The sequence below is a fragment of the Micropterus salmoides genome, unplaced genomic scaffold (assembly GCF_014851395.1).
Source record: "Micropterus salmoides isolate LMB-PRFRI ecotype aquatic unplaced genomic scaffold, ASM1485139v1 Ms_hic_scaffold_8, whole genome shotgun sequence".
Taxonomy (NCBI): Eukaryota; Metazoa; Chordata; class Actinopteri; order Centrarchiformes; family Centrarchidae; genus Micropterus; species Micropterus salmoides.
This window is the reverse complement of record NW_024044570.1, coordinates 35,606,818-35,626,772: the sequence shown is the minus strand read 5'-3', so window position 1 is coordinate 35,626,772 and position 19,955 is coordinate 35,606,818. Positions and strand designations below refer to the sequence as shown.

At 41.7% G+C, this 19,955-nt stretch overlaps 1 protein-coding gene across 1 annotated transcript; it reads left to right on the top strand.

The window, feature by feature from the left end:
• The first annotated feature begins 4,443 nt into the window (after positions 1 to 4,443).
• Positions 4,444 to 19,104, top strand: has3 (hyaluronan synthase 3). The gene is made up of 5 exons (XM_038705723.1): positions 4,444 to 4,624; positions 9,505 to 9,598; positions 9,700 to 10,250; positions 12,038 to 12,139; positions 12,611 to 19,104. Exons 2-5 carry the CDS (start codon positions 9,505 to 9,507, stop codon positions 13,538 to 13,540), a joined length of 1,677 nt encoding a protein of 558 aa, XP_038561651.1. The 5' UTR covers positions 4,444 to 4,624; the 3' UTR covers positions 13,541 to 19,104.
• The last annotated feature ends 851 nt before the right edge of the window (positions 19,105 to 19,955 follow it).

The window sequence follows — 19,955 nt, the reverse complement described above, 5'->3', positions numbered from 1 at the left end:
GCCCAGGTTTTAAAATACCAAAACTACCCTTTAAGAAATCTATATGTAAAATTCAAAATCACTGCAAGAGTTATTAATGCAGAATCTCCTATCTGTGGAAAGAAGGCCAAATGTTGTCCAGCAGGGTTGGAACAGAGCTCAAGACTAATAGAAAGGAATGAGACATTCCTCTTTTTGTTCATCCATAGAGCAATAGGCTAACACTGTATGAGGCATGACCTTCTCTGTCTGTGTGAACATACAGCCAGCACACTTAAGGTGCTTCAGCCTTGTTTGCAACCCCTGGATATTTCCCCCGACGCAGAGTCATGGTGTCACTGTGGCAGTGTAGAAACGGAGACGCAGGCCACAGCACCGCCACCTGTGTTTACTGAGGAGGTTCTGTATTTTTTTCTGTCAGCGCCACAAAATAATTGGATAATTTGCTGGGAGATTTTCAACACAGTCTAATGTATCATTTGCGTGTTACAAAGAATTTCCAACAAAGAAACGACAGCCTTTAAAGAAACTGGTTAAAATGCTGGATGGATCTGTATGATCCATCCAGCATTTTAAACATGCTGGTGATACATGTGTAGAAAACTGAGCAATAATATATACTAATACTAATCCAGAGTTAAGCTTGTTTTAGGTAGTGTGGTGAGTAATCTCATAGCTCGAGGCCTAAGCTGCAGTAAAGTATGAGTTCATTTGACTGACGCTGGAAGCACATACTTCCAGCAGCACTTTGCTCACACAGTATGTGGTAATTGTCCAACGTTTTCAAGTTTATTGGCCTTCATTTTTTGAGAATGAGGCATTGAACAGTTATTTTGGTCCATGTCTCACTACATACTATAAATGGAGAACTAAATCAGAGTGTCACACAAACCTGCGCTGTCTTTGCTTTACAGCTATTAGTGCCCCCGAATCGCCAACTTTCCATCAGCTTAGGCCTTTTGTTTGTTTCACAGACTGAAGTTGACTGTATCTTGACTCTTGAGAGAATCACTGATTTAAAGCTGCACTAAACATGGTGATAATGGATGTGAAATGTAAAAATGGTCAATCATAGTGATGAATCCGCAGAGAATTATCGCCAACCCTGCAGCTCCCCCAGCTCTGACCGGTGGTGGAAATGGCCATGTTTTACTTGGGGAACCAGACTTGGATGAAGCTTCTTATTCGGCTTCCAAAAACATGTTCTGCTATATTCTGCTCTGCTGCTCTCCAACAAGAACAACAAGAACAACAACAACCAAATAATCCAGATTAATGTTACATTAACTAGAATAAATTCTGAACAGGATTAGAATGTAATATTTTAAATATAACAAAATGTTGTTTTCTAGAGCAGCAATAGTGTTTAAACAGCAAACAATCTATATACTTTATAGCTACTATATATACTTTGTACAGGTTTACATGTTTATGCTTGTTGAACAGGTGTAGTATTGGGTTTTTACTCAAAGGTTTTATTGCACTTACAGTCACAAATGTAGTCGTTGTCAACTCTGCTGACCACTGTGTCTGTAGGAGCTCACATAGTGCAGGATTTCAACACAGATTTGTTGTTCCTAATGCTACCATTAGAGTATTCACAGAAGGAATATAGTGCGTTCATAGTGAGTTTACTGCGTCTTTTCTGATTTAAATGTGTAAGAGGTGCAGGACACGTACGTAGCAACATCACTGCAGCTTCAAGCACAGCTGTAGCTGTCATTTTAAAATCCCAAGAGACTCAAAATGAAGTTAGCAAAGCATGTATGCCTTCCAGCACCTCAATCAACTTCACACTACTGCCTTCCCTTAGAATACTCTTAACAGTGAAGGTCAAAAAGGGTGGCTGTGCCTCTGGGGAAAACAAAGGGTTGTTTAAATAATAGCCGACATTGTGCTCTAAGTCATTTATCACCAACCTTTTTTTTTTTTCTGCAATTAACCATTTCAATTTCAAAAATGCTAAATGAAAAACTAATGCTAATTTGGATCAGAGATTTTAATTCACTCAGCATTTTGACCAAGGTCAGTTCCTTATTTGAAACTGCTGGAAACATCATCCTAAACATCATTTGCAATCTTGGAACTCGAGAGCTCTTTGCCCCATTCACATCCTTACTATCTTCTTTGTCTACACATTAACTATGCAAATCAAAAGGGACATTTAACAGAACTAAATTGCTGGTTCAGCTAAATAACAAGAAAATGTTTCTCACTTACCTCTAGTGGTATGGAGCAATGCAGATAGTTTGATTTGCCAAGAGTTTGAGACATCCATCACAGATTGCTGCCAATACAATGAAGGTGAATGGAAATTTTTCTTGTCATGCTTAAAGCATTACACACACAAATGTCCTTGTTTGCTAATGAGAATCCTAATTGGATTCCCATTAGCTTCCAAAAATACACAAAGTCAGATAGGATTAATAGGACAAAAATCTGGTTATAAAAGAAAGAAAGAAGAAAAGTTAAACATGGCAAAATGAAAGAAAGACGGTCAAGGATATTGGTTTAGAACAAGACTGGAACCTAACTTAGAGAGAAAGAGATAAGACACCGAAAGATTACAGAGATTGACATTGGAACATTTTTGGTAGCTCTTTGTATTAATATTGTATTTGAAATGAGCAGGGACAGGTTTCTGTCAGAGAAGGCTGTTAATACAAGGGTGTCTATCAAGTAATTTGTTTTTGGTTTGGTCAGAGATACTTTAATTAACACTTCTGATGTTCCTTGCAATATGCTTGTGTTACTGGCTAGTATACTTAAGCTGGGCCACAAAAAAAACAGTTAGTTTTGTCAAACATGATGTGATATTGACAGTGCAGAGCTAACCAAGCTGCTCTGCTTTGAATAAACGGAGCTTTTGGTATAGATTTCTAATTGGCTGTGGATGAAACAATAGAGCAACGTTCACGGTGGTGTGGTTGAACTGATTCTTACATTTAAGTTAATCACATTTAACTCATTAACTTATATCTTCAACCAATTTGGAGGTCTTTGCGCCCTCTGTGACCCTTTTCTGGTAGGCAAAGATATTAACATGTGTCTCTGTAGAAGCATAATTCCAGCTAGACCAATGAGGAGGTTGAGTTGAATTATGGGAATTGTAGGATCCAGCATTTTTGGATCTTTACCCATATAGGGACTAAAAGCTTTCTTTTTAATACGCTACTCTTATGAGCTGCCCAACTTTATGACTAAACTTTAAGGTACCGGTTCTTTTCAGGTTTCAAACTTGGTTAGTAAACAAAAAAAAAAAGAAGCTTATGTTCAGTTCAACTCTGGTAATCTGTCTCAAAGCTTGTAAACCTACAGTTAGTTTGACTGTTTTCCCACTGAGAGTGAGAGAGGGAGGGAGGGAGGGAGGGAGTGCAGTCCCTTTGGCTGCTGAAGCCATGAGAGGTCTATTACAGTAATTACTATATCACCATGTGTCACAGTCAGGGAGCCAGAAAGGAGATTGTAGAGAGGAGTGTGAGAAAGGCTATAAATGTAGGGTGGTAAAATGAACCCTTATTTCTTTATGAGAGTTTGTTTCATATAATGTGCACTCTATTACCCGAAAGAAATGTGTTGAAGTGGCTTTGTAGTGATTCTCAGAGGCGTACTGCAGTTTGTCTCAGGCTGCCAGCCCAGCCGTGGTTGTGGAACCTGCAGAACGTCAGCAGCTCAGCCTCAGTAGGAGAGGAGAGGGAGGGAGGGTAGATAAATAAGCCCATAAAGGATGCTTTGAGTCAGGCAGAGAGGTGGAGAGGAGTGGGGGCTCCGGTAAAACGGCCCCCAGGCTTATTAGAGGCTGCTGGCTGCATTGCAGAGAGCTAGGGAGCTAGCAGTGGTGTCCAGGGAGGGGAAGCGGCAAAGACGGGGGGGGAAGTGAAAGGGAGAGAGGAGCTGTGCAGGAGAAGCGCAGCAGTGTCGGTCTGCCAGCCAGCCAGGCGGGACAGTGTGACAGAGGAGGAGAGGGGGAGAAGGATTTAGGCTCTGCTGCAAACAGGGGATGCAGAGACGAGTTGATGCTGCAGCACAGGACAGAGGAAGAGGGGCTGAGGAAACCTGGGGATGATTCATTACCAGGGAGCAAAGAAGAAATCTGACTTGAGGACGACGCCAAGATCGAGCGCCCAACTTTGGCCCTCAGTCATAACCTTCACCATCACTTTGGCACCTTGCACATGGTGGAGCTGAGATGGAGAGCACCAGAGGCAGAGACCAGACTAGCTGCTGCCTCCAACCTGTAATTTACAGATGTAAGACTGCATCAGCATCTGCTGCTGGCTGAGCCCCTCTGATCACATCGCAGCTGGGGGGCTTCATGCCCCGGGATAGTCCTGGGAGATCGAGGGAGGAGGTGGTCGAGGAGGAGGAGGAGGAGGAGGAGGAGGAGCAGGCAGTGGGGAGGCTGGCTCAGAGAAGTGGTGGAGGGTGATGGTTTAAGCTGCCGGCTGTATTTTTGGATGTGGGATCTCCTGAATTAAGTGAGCAAGCTGGAATAAAGATGTAGTGTGAGCTGGTGGAAGGAGGGGGACAGAACAAGGAGAGCGCTGTGCTGAGGAGAGGAGAGGGCTGGACGGACCAGGCGGACGGAGATCTGGGGGGAGTCCTGAGGGGGAGAAGAAGACAGAGGGTCCACTGGATCAGGAAGGTAAGGTTTTAAATAATATGTTTTGCACTAAGAGACTATGTGTTTGTGATACAAATTGCCCCCACTAGGACAGAACGATGAGACAAATCCTTCTTTTTCTGGTTCTACAAAGTGCTAGTTTAGCATTTACACTTGAGTTTAGGATTAAGATCTGATCAAGATTAGCTAGGGTAAGGTTCAAATTTGGGTAATCCTTCAGATTTGGCAGGTAGATGTAAATGTTTGAGAAAAAAAGAATGAATGAAAGTATTCACAAGTGAGACCAAACATACTGAAGAGAGACAGAATGGAAAGTTTTAGAAAAATTGGAATAAAGCAACATTAATACTGAGAGAGTGACAAAGAGTGTGTTCAGACTTGCAGTGTGAGGTAGAGAAAATTTCTTTCCTGATCCTGTGAGTGTGTCTGTGTGAGAGTGAGTGAGTTAACTAACCACTTGAACAGGACTAAAGATGTCCTAGAGCTGCTGCTCATTTCTGCTTTATTGGCTGGGGGAAGTTGTAAAATGACTCAGTAACAGCAAAATAATGGGTGTACATTATCACTGTGTTTGTGTTTCCTCCTGGAATGTACTACACGTTCTGCCTTTTCCTTCTGTGGAGGCAGACGGTGACCGTTAGGAAACGGTTGACAGGAACGCCTCAGAGTGGCTGTCTGAAGGCTTCTGCTGTTTTCCAAAGAAAACGCTAGCCTGTTTGATTTTCCATGGCACCACTGCCATGCTGGACCTGCCGGGTCTGGTGGCCTTTTATAAAACGCCTGCTGGTATTTGACAGGCTACTTGTATACAGTGGGACCTCTGGTGAAGTAGATATGCTAAAAAAGGTGAACCGGTATGTGTATCACCACTAGAAACAACAGCAAGACGATGTAACCGCTGAAGGAAGAAATAACATATTATTACAAACGAAAAGCTTGCTCATTTCAACACAGGTTTTGATGTGACAGCCTTGCTTTGTCTTTACAAGTGGCTACTGTTAGCAAACTTTAAATAGATGTGTGACTGACTTTATTCCTCACTAAATAAGAATGGAGGGCCAGATTCTGTGTTTGGGCCCATTTCAATAGCAGGTTGTAAGTACAATTTCTGGGATTACGTTGTTTTTTAACGCTTGTTTTGAATGGTCATTCTGTGAGAGCCTCAAAACTTGACAAAGCCTCCTTGCACACGTCTCTTCAGCTGTGACTACTTTATTTGATTTCCCTCAGCAACATCACTTCCTTCATTATGTAATGAGGACTGTAAAAGAGGATTTTGTGCTACACTCCCTGGAGAAACCTGAGTGGGGGCACTGAGAGAGCCCTCTAGTGGCAAATTACTCTGAAATCCCACACATATTTTGAAAGTTCAGTTCAATTATATTCAGATCAAACAGTAATATGAAAAGTATTTTTTAATCTCTTGTTTTGCTTTTGCTTGTTTTAAATGAGCTGTGTTTGCAGCCCTGCTCAGCTTTGACCTTGACTAATTTTATTGATGGTATCATTACTCACATTAGCAGTGAGTGAGGCTGTGGGGAACTGGTATTGGTGTTAATTGGTGTCATTTATCACATATTGAAGTTTGTAATGCAGTCAATATGAACATGTAGAGCCTGTCCTCTCCTCACTCGGTTCTCCAAGAAACACAGACACCATAGTTCCCTTCTTGGGTGCTCACCCCACTTCCTCCATCCTTGTCTGGTTTGCCTCTGTCATCTTTCTGTCTCTTCTTTCTGTCTGCCCTCCCGCTGGGTATACTTCTATAGAGAGTTATTAAACTTTTCTTAATTAAAAGTTACTTAGTTAGCATGTCGCTACAGCTGCTGCTGTGAAGTCTGCAGCAAGAAAGTTGGTGAACTTGCTACACCCCCATCCATCACCCCAACCTCCACACCCTTACTTTCCACGTACTGTAACTAGGAAAAGAACACTGAATTTTGGCCTTTAATGTACATAGTCGTCCAAAATGACTGTACAGGAATACTGACAACATACCATCATTTGAATTCATTATAGGCAAACTAGAAAGTAAGCTGAATGTCTGTGGGCAGGTTAACATTACCTGACACACAGATCGTGGCTGGAATAGTGCTGTGTTGCAGGTTGCGAGTCACTTTGTTTATTTCCTATTTACAGAGGCAGGGCTGACAGATAGTGGACTATGAGTAGAAATTCACTGAATTGGACAAAAAAGGCGTATATTGAAGTAGTCCCATACCAGTCCTTTTAAGATGGAAACCATTTGTAACTTGGCAGTGTCAAAGGTGTTGCTCATAGTGTCGAGCCCACAAAGAATTATCACCAACTCTGCATGTTACTGTTCAATACTTCATCTCTGTCTCCTTCAGCTCCGCTCCCCGCTTCTATTGGTCCACTCTTTTTCCAAACATATTTCCCCTACCCCTCCCTCCTTCATTCTCCCTCAGCGGGGTAAAAGTCCCTGTCCCTAAGCCAAAACCATCATTCAGTAACACCTGGACCGCCTATTCAGTCAGATACCTGGGGTGCATCCTAATCTGGATCTGTATGTAGACTTGAACCACATGTACACATTCTATGTGAAAGTGGCCAGCATCACTACAACATCTCTCTGGTTACACGTGTGAAATATAAAGCCACAGCTTCCGGCTTTATTTTTATTATTATACTATGAGTTCTGCAAGCACTTCCTTCAGAAATGTGAATTTTTTCCAGAGGGATTGAAATCAAACTTGAAGAATATAAACTGGTAGAGAATTATTTTTATACTTTCGCAATTGTTCTGCTTCATTGTGCTGTTCAGAGGAAAGTAATGCAGAAAGCATATAAAGAATAAACCTTTAATTCTGACTACTTTTATTTGACTGAAAGGTGGTCAGTACATTTTACACAAATAATGAGTGCTTTCATTTTTCATTTTACTGGTGATCACTAGTATTTTTTGAGCATCCAACATTCATCCTATAAAACAGAGTTATCATTGTGCTGCAGCCAGGATAGCCTGGCAGATGTAACCTTGGGGCTAATTGCACCTGTCCCCCCCAGTTGCCTGACTAATCCCAGCTCCTGGCCTGGTGACTGTGGCCCTCTAATCAAGCAGGCCATGCTTGTTATCTGGCCTGTGGCCCCGGGGCATTCACACCACGCTGCTTCAGCCTGTATAATCCACCATGGATCACATATCAAGCAGAAGTTCTTTTCTCTGTGGCCCTCAGAGGCAAAAATGGGATACATATCCCAAAAGCACATACAAGGCAATGTACAACCTCCTGCCTCTAAAGAAAAAGGGGACACTGTTTCTGAAAAGAGATGCTTCTTTTAATTGTTTTAAATACAATTTGTCAGTGCTTTGTAACAACACAAATTCAATTCCAGCCACCTCTATTATATTGAGGTCGAAGCAGAGATCTCAAAGACTTCTTAAAACCTGGTCAAACCAATTCAGATAGTCATTTAATTAATTTGTAAGTCAACCAATCCTTTAAGATTGCACTGAACCTCTGAAACACTTAAGGTTTTACATTTTACTGTATGTGTTGGATTTTTCATCATTTTGAATGATGCTACAGAATTAACTAACTATTAGAATTAATTAATTATTAGTAAATCTGAACAGCCACTCAGAGGGGAGGATAAATTTGCCTGTGCCCGTGTGTCTCACAGAGCTGTATGTAATAATATAAATATCCGTCTGTCTCTCTAACATGGACTTGGCCAGGTGGGGTGAGAGGGGGGGGGCCGTGAGGTAATTTCATGAATGAAAGGACAGAATTGTTCCTCCGTTTCGACTGGTCCTGAGCACTAGCCAAACCCTCGCTGGCCTTTAATTAGAGCTATTAACCCAGAGAGAGGGAAGAAGGGAGCCCCAGAGGGGCTGGTGGAAGGAGGGGTGAGAGGAAGGAGAGTGGAAGAGGAGGGAGAGGAGAACAGACCGGCAGGTAGTGTTCAACTGTAAGTCGAATGCCCATCAAATCTAAGCCAAGTACTCTTTGACAAAGTAGTATTCAGTGCTGTATGTGCTTGCATAGTTATAATAAGGTAGACGTAGAAGCAGTAGAATTCTACTAGAGGTAGTAATGATGGTAATGATAGTAGTAGTACTGGTATTAGTAGCGGTGATACCATTCCTTATATGTAGCAGCAGTAGTAGAACAGTAGTAGTTATAAAAGCAGCAATAGAAGTATTAATAGGTTTAGTAGTACTATAGTAGCAGGAGTAATAGTAGTAGTAATAGCAGCAACAATAGTAGTAGTAAATCTAGTAGTAATCTTAGTAACGGTACTAATAATAGTAATAGTATCAGCAATAGTAGTAGCTTTAGTGCTAATTACAGCAGGGATAGTAGTAGTCATAAAAGCCACAGCCATAACACTGGTGGTGTTATTATTATTATTATTATTAATAGTAGTTTTACCAGTAGTACTACTAATTGCAGCATGAGTTGAGACGTACTTGTAGTAGTAGTAGCTGTAAACCAGTGCTACACTGGGCAGGCAGTGTGTCTATGATGTCAGTGACTGTTGCTGGTGTCTTTTCAGCTGACGGTGGCTGATGAAAGGTTTTACAGAAAAAGCAGGAAATGGCACTAATGAGGAGTTGCAAGCTCTCTGTGTCACAGCCTTCAGTAAGAGTCCAGAGGTCCCACGCTGTGTCTCACCTGACATGCCTGTGGTTATACTGCCCCTTCATTGTACGGAAGGACATGCTCAAGTTCAATTCAAGCACAGTTTACCCACGTGCAAATGATATCTCTCTCTCCCTTGTGTCTTCTCCCTCTCCCTCCTCTGTAACATTTTGTCCTCCTTCTCATTTCCCCCATCATCGTTCCACAAATGCCTCAACCTGTGGCCGAACCCGTCTCATCTTGCTTTCTGATTCTCACCTTGACCTACTACCTCACATCCTCCTCCACCTCCAGATGCCCTCTCGCTGCAGGAATGCGCTGAACATCGTGGTCACCACCCTTTTTGCTGCGGTGGTCCTCTTCACCATCCTGCTGGCCTATGTCACAGGTTAACTTGTGAATTTCAATATTATGCACAGAGAAGCACGTACATGAGAATCCAAACAAGTGATGGTCATGTTTGTTTTGAACTGTTTCTTTGTTGTGAAGGCTACCAGTTCATCCACACTGAGCAGCACCACCTCTCCTTTGGCCTCTATGGTGCCTTCCTCTCCCTCCACCTCTTCCTCCAGAGCCTTTTTGCCTTCCTGGAACATCGGCGGATGAGGAGCCCCGCCCGGCCTCAGCACCTCCGACGCTCCGTGGCCCTCTGCATCGCTGCCTACCAGGAGGACCCAGACTACCTGAGGAAGTGCCTGCGCAGTGTCCGCCGAATCTCCTTCCCTGGCCTGAAGGTGGTGCTGGTTGTGGATGGGAACCGGCCCGAGGACCGCTACATGATGGACATTTTCCAGGAGGTGATGGGCGGGGCTGACCAGGCTGGCAGTATGGTGTGGAAGGGGAACTACCACAGTGATGGAAGTGGAGGAGTAGGTGTCAGAGGTGGAGGGAGGAGCACGGTGCACATGGAGGAGGCAGCAAGAGTGGCTCGACTGGTCAGCGGCTGCCGCTTCTCCTGCATCATGCAGGAGTGGGGAGGGAAAAGAGAGGTGATGTACACTGCCTTTAAAGCACTGGGGGACAGTGTGGATTATGTGCAGGTAAGAGCCACAAACACAGATAGTATGTGAGTACTTCTGCGTTAAAAGAATACAGAAAAGGATTAGGACCATGTGAAAAATGTAATTTAAGTGTAAGAGTTGATGTTAAGACCTACACTGCTAGTCACTTGTATAATGTATTGTGTGGTTCTGGAGGAGCTTTGTCAAGTCTGAAAAAATAACCTTTACCCTACTGCTAACTTCATATTATTCCATTGTTAACATCTTTTCAGGTAATTTGTAATCTGTCCTAAAACTTTTCATGTCTGAAAGACATTTTTCCAAAACATCAATACCCATCATAATCAGAGGCTGGCGGTCGTTCTCTCACCAAATGCATGTTGTGAGTTTGCAAGTGTTCTAGCACGTCGAATCGCTTGTTGATGGATTCTAACATCTTTACAGATTTTCTCCCACATAGGTAGCAGTTCCTACTCACTGTCAGTCATGTTAGAGACTTGACATACATAAGTAGAAGGCACTGAAACTACAACACCGCAAGCTTTGATTGCCAATTTTTATCAAAGGTGGAATTAAAATGTTAAATTGTTTTGGATACATCCTCTGGGGACAATGTATGTCTGTACAAACTTTCATCCATCCAGTAGTTGCCAAAGTGACAGGCCGACACTAATCCCTTAAGCTACGCCGCTAGCATGGCTAAAAACAGGCAACATTCAAAGTCTAAGACGTGAGTAAAAACACTGTAAATTGTACTTGACAAATAAAGACATTTCCTGATTCAAGTCAGCACCCAAATGATTTCTCATGGCTCCAATCTTCTTCCATAAAGGTGACAAAATCAAACAAACACCGTCAGAGTGAAGAAACACCCACTGTTGGCCCATTATGTAGTATTGTCCATCCGTCCCTTATTGTTGTTCTGTTTAGTTACTGTAGTGACTTCTGAGTATTTTCAATCTCCCAGAATATTTCCTTACATTGAGAGGTGTTTGCCAGCTGGCCCCACACTAAAACATTTCCAACAAATATGTATCACACTGTGAACATGGTGGTGAATGTGTGTAGAAGTAGCTAAAAAGAATGATATTATACAAAGCCATCCATGGAGGCCTATTTATATTCATCTGCACGCTCCAACCAGATATAATTGAAGTCAGCTGAATTGCGGATTTGATATCTGCACTGCTTCTCTGCGGGCGCATACTGATGTCAGTATTCCTCTGAATAAAATTGATTTAAAACAGGAAACTGAACATTGTATTCATAAGGTAAATGTGCATTTGTAAGTCAGTATTCGTAAGAGCCAGTGACATTCAAATTGGTTAGACTAGTGCCTAATGTACTTTAAGGTACAAGGTATAAGGTAAATGTTAAATCCCCTCGCTACGTTAAGTCTCCATAGACAAGCATAACCTTAAACCACATTTTAAGACTGGTTCTAATCCTAAATTTAAACAATACAGGCAATATACATTTTAAAACTACAATGTAAACATCTGTGTCTCACCCAAAAGCCACCCAAGTCAAGTGAAAATAAACATTTACTTACTTGCATTCCAAACTGATGGACCTATGTTTGACAACCAACTCACTCTTCATAGCCAGCTGTTGCACGCCCAGTGTGTCTTGTTGTGGGTCAAATCTGTGCAGTTACAATGAAGCAGCTACGATCTGTCAGCAGGATCTCATTTTTCTCATGGATTTTAGCGTTAACACCACTCAGTGTTTCTGCACTACCTGCAGCCTTAATGGTTGTAATATCTTTGAGTATGTGTGTGACCCTCAGCATTGCTGTACCCTGTGTTTATTATATGCCTTTTCAGGTGTGTGACTCCGACACAGTTCTAGATCCAGCATGTACCATAGAAATGCTTAAGATTCTAGAGGAAGATCCGATGGTGGGAGGGGTCGGTGGAGACGTGCAGGTAAAATACAATACGTTAAAGTCATGACAAATACAATGAAGGCCCAAGACTAAACTGTTTTGATTAAAAATTAAAGCTGGGGTATGCAACTTTCGAATTGCCAGCAAGGGACAGTTAGATTGTGAAAGTATCCAACTGAAAGAATCCCACCCCCTCCCTTCAGGAAAGCCATTCCCCCAAAACACATTTTCAAGTGCAATGAGTCGAGGCAGGTAGGCAGGCCTGCTTATTAACAGTCCTGTGACAGCCACTGATACTGAATTGTTTTTACCTTTGTGTCAGAGCATTAATTTATTGATTTCTATCAGGAAGTAAAGAGAATTGCAATAAAAATTAAAAAATGCTTCTGAAATAAAGTGCCTACCCCAGCTTTAATATACAAACTCTAGGGCCACCGAGGCAGGTGACTGAAAGCTCACTAAAACACGACAACTTGACCTTTTCTGAATAATATCTCTATCTGTCTTCCAGATCCTTAACAAGTACGATTCGTGGATCTCCTTCCTCAGCAGCGTGCGGTACTGGATGGCCTTCAACGTTGAACGGGCCTGCCAGTCCTACTTTGGATGCGTTCAGTGTATCAGCGGCCCTCTGGGGATGTACAGGAACTCCTTGCTCCAGCGCTTCCTGGAGCCCTGGTACCATCAGACCTTTCTAGGCTCTAAGTGCAGCTTCGGTGACGACCGCCACCTCACCAATCGAGTGCTGAGCTTTGGCTACAGGACAAAGTTCACGGCGCGATCGCAGTGCCAGACTGAGACGCCGACCCAGTATCTGCGTTGGCTCAACCAGCAGACTCGATGGAGCAAGTCTTACTTCCGTGAGTGGCTCTACAACGCCCTGTGGTTCCACAAGCACAGCCTCTGGATGACTTATGAGTCTGTGGTCACTGGCTTCTTCCCCTTCTTCTTGGTTGCCACGGTCATCCATCTGTTCTACCGTGGAAGGCTGTGGAACATCCTGCTCTTCTTACTGACCGTCCAGCTGGTTGGGATGGTGAAGGCCACCTACGCCTGTTTCCTGCGTGGCAGCCTGGTCATGATCTTCATGTCACTCTACTCTCTGCTCTACATGTCCAGCTTGCTTCCTGCCAAAATATTTGCCTTGCTCACCATCAACAAGGCTGGATGGGGCACTTCAGGCCGCAGGAAGATCGTGGTTAACTTAATCGGTGCTGTGCCTGTCACAGTGTGGGCTATGGTACTGCTCGGAGGTGTGGTGTATACAATCTACTGTGAAACACAGGAGCCATTCAGTGAGACAGAGAAAGCTTTGTTGATAGCAGGGACGATACTCTACTCCTGCTACTGGATCATTCTGCTGGTGCTCTACCTGGCAATTGTAGCCAAACGGTGTAACAAGAGGGAAGAGCAGTATCACTTGCCATATGCGGAGGCATAAACCTGTTACCAGAGGCACTGGTAGGACATTTGTGCTGGGTTTCACTGCAGCGTGATTCTAGCAGGGTCTCCGTTGACCTTGTGAACTGCTCGAGTGACCAGCTGTGAACCAGGAACACAAACACTTCTTCATCACTGGTGCTAAAAAAGTGAATCTGAAATCTCAGCAGCAGGATTCTAATCCAGTTGGAGGAGACTTCAAGATGACTGGATCCATACAGCTCTCCCATTTATATCATGTTCAATGGTGCTTCACATTGAAAAACCAAACCAAACTGACCCAGTTTATAAAGTAATAGAAGAACATTAGGTAGTTTATAGGTTAGCTGTATAACTGTGATGAAAGGGTGCAGTACGGTGCTTTGACTGAATTTAAAGCACCAAACTGGAAAATAAGACTTAGATACATAAAGGTCTTGTGTGGTTTTCGTGTCCATTTTAATAAACATGAGATGGGATGAATTGTGATGGAACTATGATAAACAATAAATAAATAGCAAGACAATTGTCCCAAATGAGTCAGATCACCTCTATTTTAGATAAGAAGAGGGAATCTCATGTTGATTTAGACATTGGAGTGTACTTTAAAGGTGTTCAGACAGAAAGCAAAGTACAACAGTGGTGCCGTTGCCTTGCACAAATAAAGGTAAATTTGTGAAGGTGGCGCAAATGTAGGTATAGATTGAAAATGTGTCAACTTGAGTATAAAAATGTGTGCTTTTTAAAATCTATTTTAAATCTACTTTGTAAAAAAAAACATCCTTAATCTGAGATTAAAGTGGTAAATTAAGAGGTAAAACTCCCAAATGTACAAGAAAACACTTGACTATTCTCTGAGATTAAAGTCACAGGTTTACAAGAGAAAAACTTGGTAAATACTGTTTTAGAGATGTGTTAAAGGCAGGATATGCAGATGATAATAACAACAGCTGTCACATCTAACTTTCACCAACCAGTATTATGAAATACTTCCTTCTGTTCAAAGACCAAAAGCATACAAAATTGGGGAAGAACTGCAGACATTTTTAAATGACTAAGACGTGCTTTGTTGCAGCCTAACTGTCTAAAAGCCCACTTCTCTTAAGTCTGCATTGACTATTGTCTTGTTTGATTAATGACTGAAATAGAATATTAGAATATTACCCCCTTGCTCCGTAATTCATTTCATTCTACAATGGCCCTAATACGCCGTTGTAGAAAAGGGAGAGCGTCAGAGGTGACACACAAACACACGCACTCCACTCCATACACAGTTTGTGCATGAGTTCCTAGCTAGCTACAGCTAAGGAATGTCCAGTTGGTACATCTACTCTGTCAACAATAAACACTGACTGCACAAACAGTCTGGCAAAATTCATGTAGAAATTGGGTTTGTGTTCTGTGTCTTAATACAATACTCACATGCTATATGTGCATTGAAAGGTTGCTGAAATGCTTCCTCCTCTTCATACTGGCTAAATTGTAAACACTGGGGTACAAAATCCACAGTACTCGCTCTGTGTAAAAATGCATTCTAAAGTTCAGCCAGTTAACATGAACAGCATTGGTCCAGTTTCTTGAAAATTATAATCAAGTTTTACACATTACTCATTGAAAAAGCACATTACGTTACTTTACTAATTACTCAGCAGCAAAACTAATGTTTTACATTACTTTGGTGATTCAGCCCAGCTGCGTCAAACATGCCATGAAACAACTCTAAAGCCTTTACACCCATACGTAGAAATAGATACAATCCAATGTGGTTTGAGAAGCACCTTACAATTTGGAGAGGTTCACTGACCATCTGGCTGCTACCTTAGCCTCGATGACTGATGATAAAGTAATCACATTACATACTGCCTAACAGCAGATTGACCGTATTTCCCAGTACAAAATTCCCTCTTTTAAACTTTGTGAGCCACAGCTAAGGGATACTTCTGGGGATACTTTCTCCATCTCTTACAGATTAGTACATTATAAATGTATTGTTACACAGCCAGTATGAACAAAGGGAATGATTTCAGTGACTTAAAACTCCATCAATGTGCATATGAGCATGTGAGTACTGTATCGAGATAGACTTGAAACCAAGATACCATATTATGACAAAGACCTCTGTTGAAATGAGCCATTGTTCAGAAAATACAGAGAATGTGACAAGTTCTCCTGTCACACTACTTGCAATTAGATGTAGTGGTGTGAATGTCTACAGAGACTGAGCTCAGCTTTAAGATACTCTCATAGATTGACATTACATTTATTCGTTTCGCTGACGCTTTTATCCAAATTGACTTAAAATTGCTATCTGTGTCAGAGGTCACACGCCTTCACGAGGGGTTAAGTGTCTTGCTCAGGGACACATTGGTGGATGTGCCAAATTAGGGGATTGAACCCAGGTCTCTCAGACCAAAGGCATGTGTATTATCCACTGCTCCATCACCACCTCCTAGGTTACACTTTATAATGCGGGACACAACATTCTGAATAGTTACCATAGAACGAATGAGTAATGAATGAGGAACTAACTGCTAGGGAACAATTAGGTAATGAGTAACTCCTAATCATGTTTATAGATTAGCTAATGATTAGTTAAAAGTACCATTGTGTGATATTTAGGAGGATCTATCGACAGAAATGTAATAAAATATCCATAACTATATTTTCAGTGGTGTATAAAGACCTTTATGTTTTTATTACCTTAGAATGAACTATTTCTATCTACATAACCGCGGGTCCTCTTACATGGATGTTGCAATGTTGTGCCGCCATGTTTCTACAGTAGCCCAAATGGACAAACTGCTCTACAGAGAGCGTTTAGTCACTACGTTGACTATGTACAAAGAAGAAGTAGTAGTACTTGTCTGGTTCATTAGAAGTAAGAAGAGATGTGAAATTGGAGCACGTATTATTTAGCACAGGAGCCGACAGAGCGTGTCGCCCACCGTAGCTTCTCCTACACACTTGCAAAGGGAGGGGCGAGGGGTGAGTGAGCAATTCGGTTGTAATTCACAACCCGCACCATGAGATGTCAGCAAACACACTTACACACTGAACCTTAACTGAAAATGAGCGAGGAACAAATCAGGAATCACTTGATTATGGATGAATCCTTAATAGGTACTTCCCTAAAAATAAGAAGAACAATGAGTTATTAGAGAACAGACTGGGAGATCTGATATTAATGAATCAGTTCCTGAATATCTGTGAATCGATCATACTGACGACTTTCTTCATGAGTCACTCCTGATTGACTCTGAACCAGCCGGTGAGCGGCACAAAACTTGCAATGACTCATTCATTACTAATTACTTAAACATCACTTACTGTTTTTGTGTGCCCCCAAATAAAGTGATACATAACACAAAGAAGTTACTAAGTAGTCCCTCAATACTTCATCAGTGTCTTATGATTACTTACTCTTTTTGTGTCCCTTCAAGTAAAGCGGTGCAGCTTACTGAGTGGTGTACTGAGTTAATCAGCAACGACGTGAAGAAAGTTTGCCTCCAGCAGCCTGATAAAATGAGACTCGGAACACGGTGATATAGTTTAATCAACTTTACTCTCATTCTCTGAGATGGTACATCTTTTGTGCAACAGTGCAACCCCTAAGCCATGTCTCACTGTATGACAGTGGTCAGTATGATCGATTCACAGAAATTCATGAACTAATCACTTCACAATGATTTATTAATATCTGTTCTCTAGTAACTCATTATTATAGTCCTCCATTAGGGATTGTTAGGGAAGTAATGATTACATGTTTTAACAAATGCGTTTTTGTTCCTGTGTAGTAAGTGGTATTTCCTAATTGCCTATGCCTCAAAGGTATAGAAAATGGCAATTATTCCCCACAAACTTTGTTTTGTGACCAGGACAGTGATGATGAATGTACCTATTTCCAATGAGAAAACAGGCAAATGTGTGTCTTTTTGTTCACATAAAGTCAGAAAAAACAACATATTAATCCAAATTAACATGTATGTATACGCCGCCTTTGCCTCAGACAGCTTAGGGAAGACGTCTTGAAGGTACTTGAAGGCTGCCGACTCCTACTAACAAGGAACAGAAATTATGTTAGCGTGTTAATGATTTGTCAATAATCGTCAGTCCTGATTTATTCCTAACTCTTCTTTCTTCATTACCTGATCATTAGCTACTCCATCAAACTTGATAAGGACTCACTCATTAACAAATTGTTCCTTATCTGTTTGTCCCATGATGGAAAGCGCGACCCTCCCATCAGCTGTGAACAGCACAGTCATCTTCTCCAGCAGTATTTTGTGGAGCAGCTATGATTTACCAGAACGGACAATCCAACATTTCCTGTGTGTTTTTGGTGTGGTTGAGTACTTTCAAATGAGTAACTAATTATTGTAGTGCATCGTGGTCCAATTCTGAGTTTACAGCTACCAGTGGGTTTTAAGTGTCATTCTGTGTTTCAGATATTTTTATATGGTTCTGGACACTATTCTCTTACCGTGTCCTTTACAACAGTGTGAAGACCAAAGACATTTCTTCTTAAGTGAGTGACTTGAGAGCTTTGCTTTCACTCTTCTTTTTTTTTCATGTTTTTAAATATATCCGATTCAGTTTCTAAAAAATATTTCATAAACTAAACACGTAGCACATTTGTCAAGTGTGACACACAGCTGTCTTTTTGCTTTGCACAGTGGACATTTCCTCTTTGTGTTATATTATTTTGAGCGGGCTGTATAGGTTTAAACTTGAAACTTTAAAAACGGACACATCCATTGAAAGGTAAAATGTGTTTGGGCTCGGCTGGCCTTTCTGACTGTCAACCAGCAATTTAAGGGGCCTTGTTTCTTGATCTTCTGCTGTTTCCATCTCTGTGCATCACAGGATACTGGAACTTTCCTAAGACATTAAAAAAAGCTTCCTGTTTTGGACACAATCCTCCCATTCATACCAAACAGGGAATGTCTCCATTATTTAAATGACAGCACTGACATTTACCCCAAGCCATCTGTTTCAATATTCTGATCTTTTGTTCTAACTGTACTGTATGTTTATTTTTTTTTCAAGAATGAATTGGACTAGACATTAACATCAAAGGTCTAAAATACAAAGGCAAGGTAATCTGTACAGAAACAGGTGGTAGTGATCAACCTCTTTTTTTTCTCTTTTTTTTATAATCTCCCTTGTGTCAGTGAAAGTAAACAGGTAAATGTTTTAAGTTAAAATATTCAGTTTGTACATAAAAAACCCAAGTGGAAACACCGGAAATGAAAAATATTACAAATGTGGTTTTATGCCTGGCTGAGATGACGAAGTAACTGTAACACAGTAAGTGATTTTTCAAATATACCTTGATGTTGCAGTACCTGCTTCTGTTTGTTCTGCTGTACACAAAGAATTCATGTAATGCTGCCACTCTGGGGTGTTACAGAGCCACAGTTTTAGAAATCTAATCTACAACTGAATGGCATACCCAGTGTGTTGTTCATGCCATCAAGAGCTTTAATGTAATGAGCACTGCACTGCTAGGGGCTGCTGGATCTAGGTGGGCTTTAGACATTTAGTCTTATTTTCCACCAGCACCACTTTATAAATGCCCACATCCATGAGCGGGGACTTACTTGAACTGGATGAAGACTACTTTCTAGGACCTCTTGATGAAAAGCTTCATTATTTCACTGTATCCATCGTATTTCTTTCCAAGCCAGTACGTGATGTGGCAAGACTTTAAAAACATGTTGCCAGCGTGTGTGTGTGCGTGCGTGTGTGTGTGTGGGAGGTGTCTGAATGCTGAGGAAAGGGGACTGGAGCTTCACAGCAGCTGAATAAATCGGTCCTTTCAGTCAGCATGCACAGGTTGGCTTTAACTTCAGGGAACACACCTGAACATGGGAACCGCCTTCATCACAAACACACACCCTCACAAACACACACACACACGCTGTAAATAAAATGCTGTATGGTAGAGGACTGAATCAAATTTTTTGAATGTTTTACCAAACTAATCTCTCAGCTGTTCACCAGCTCTTACAGTCTTAGCTTTTTTTTTACTTTTAATTACTGTGTGCAGCGCTGCTCTAAGCCCAGCTTTACTTTATCACAGCATCACTTTCAGATTGTGACCTGGCTGTATGGTCACAGTCACATTTCTTTTGCCAAAACGTTGACATTTATTCAGTGTGAATCCTGATAAAGTTCATCTGTCCACTTACATTTTTTCAATTTAAACTGTATTTTCCAAACTGACAGTCACTGAAACCTCCTGAGGTCCGTCCCAATACCCACCCTTGCGGTATTTGCCAGAAGGCGAGTGCCTACTTCTTTAATATATTTCTGGCAACTGCCACAGTGCCCACAAGAAGACAGCAAGTGAATGAATGAACGCTTCTGTCTAATAAAAATGGAGGTTGTTTGGAAATGATTAATGACACTGATGCTGAATCCAGCAAGTGATAAAC

Bases quoted from the DNA above. Each gene is read 5' to 3' on its own strand.
- has3 (XM_038705723.1), top strand. From the start codon at position 9,505: ATGCCCTCTCGCTGCAGGAATGCGCTGAACATCGTGGTCACCACCCTT. The intron at 10,251-12,037 runs GTAAGAGCCACA...ATGCCTTTTCAG, and splicing joins ACAGTGTGGATTATGTGCAG to GTGTGTGACTCCGACACAGT. The intron at 12,140-12,610 runs GTAAAATACAAT...TCTGTCTTCCAG, and splicing joins GGGTCGGTGGAGACGTGCAG to ATCCTTAACAAGTACGATTC.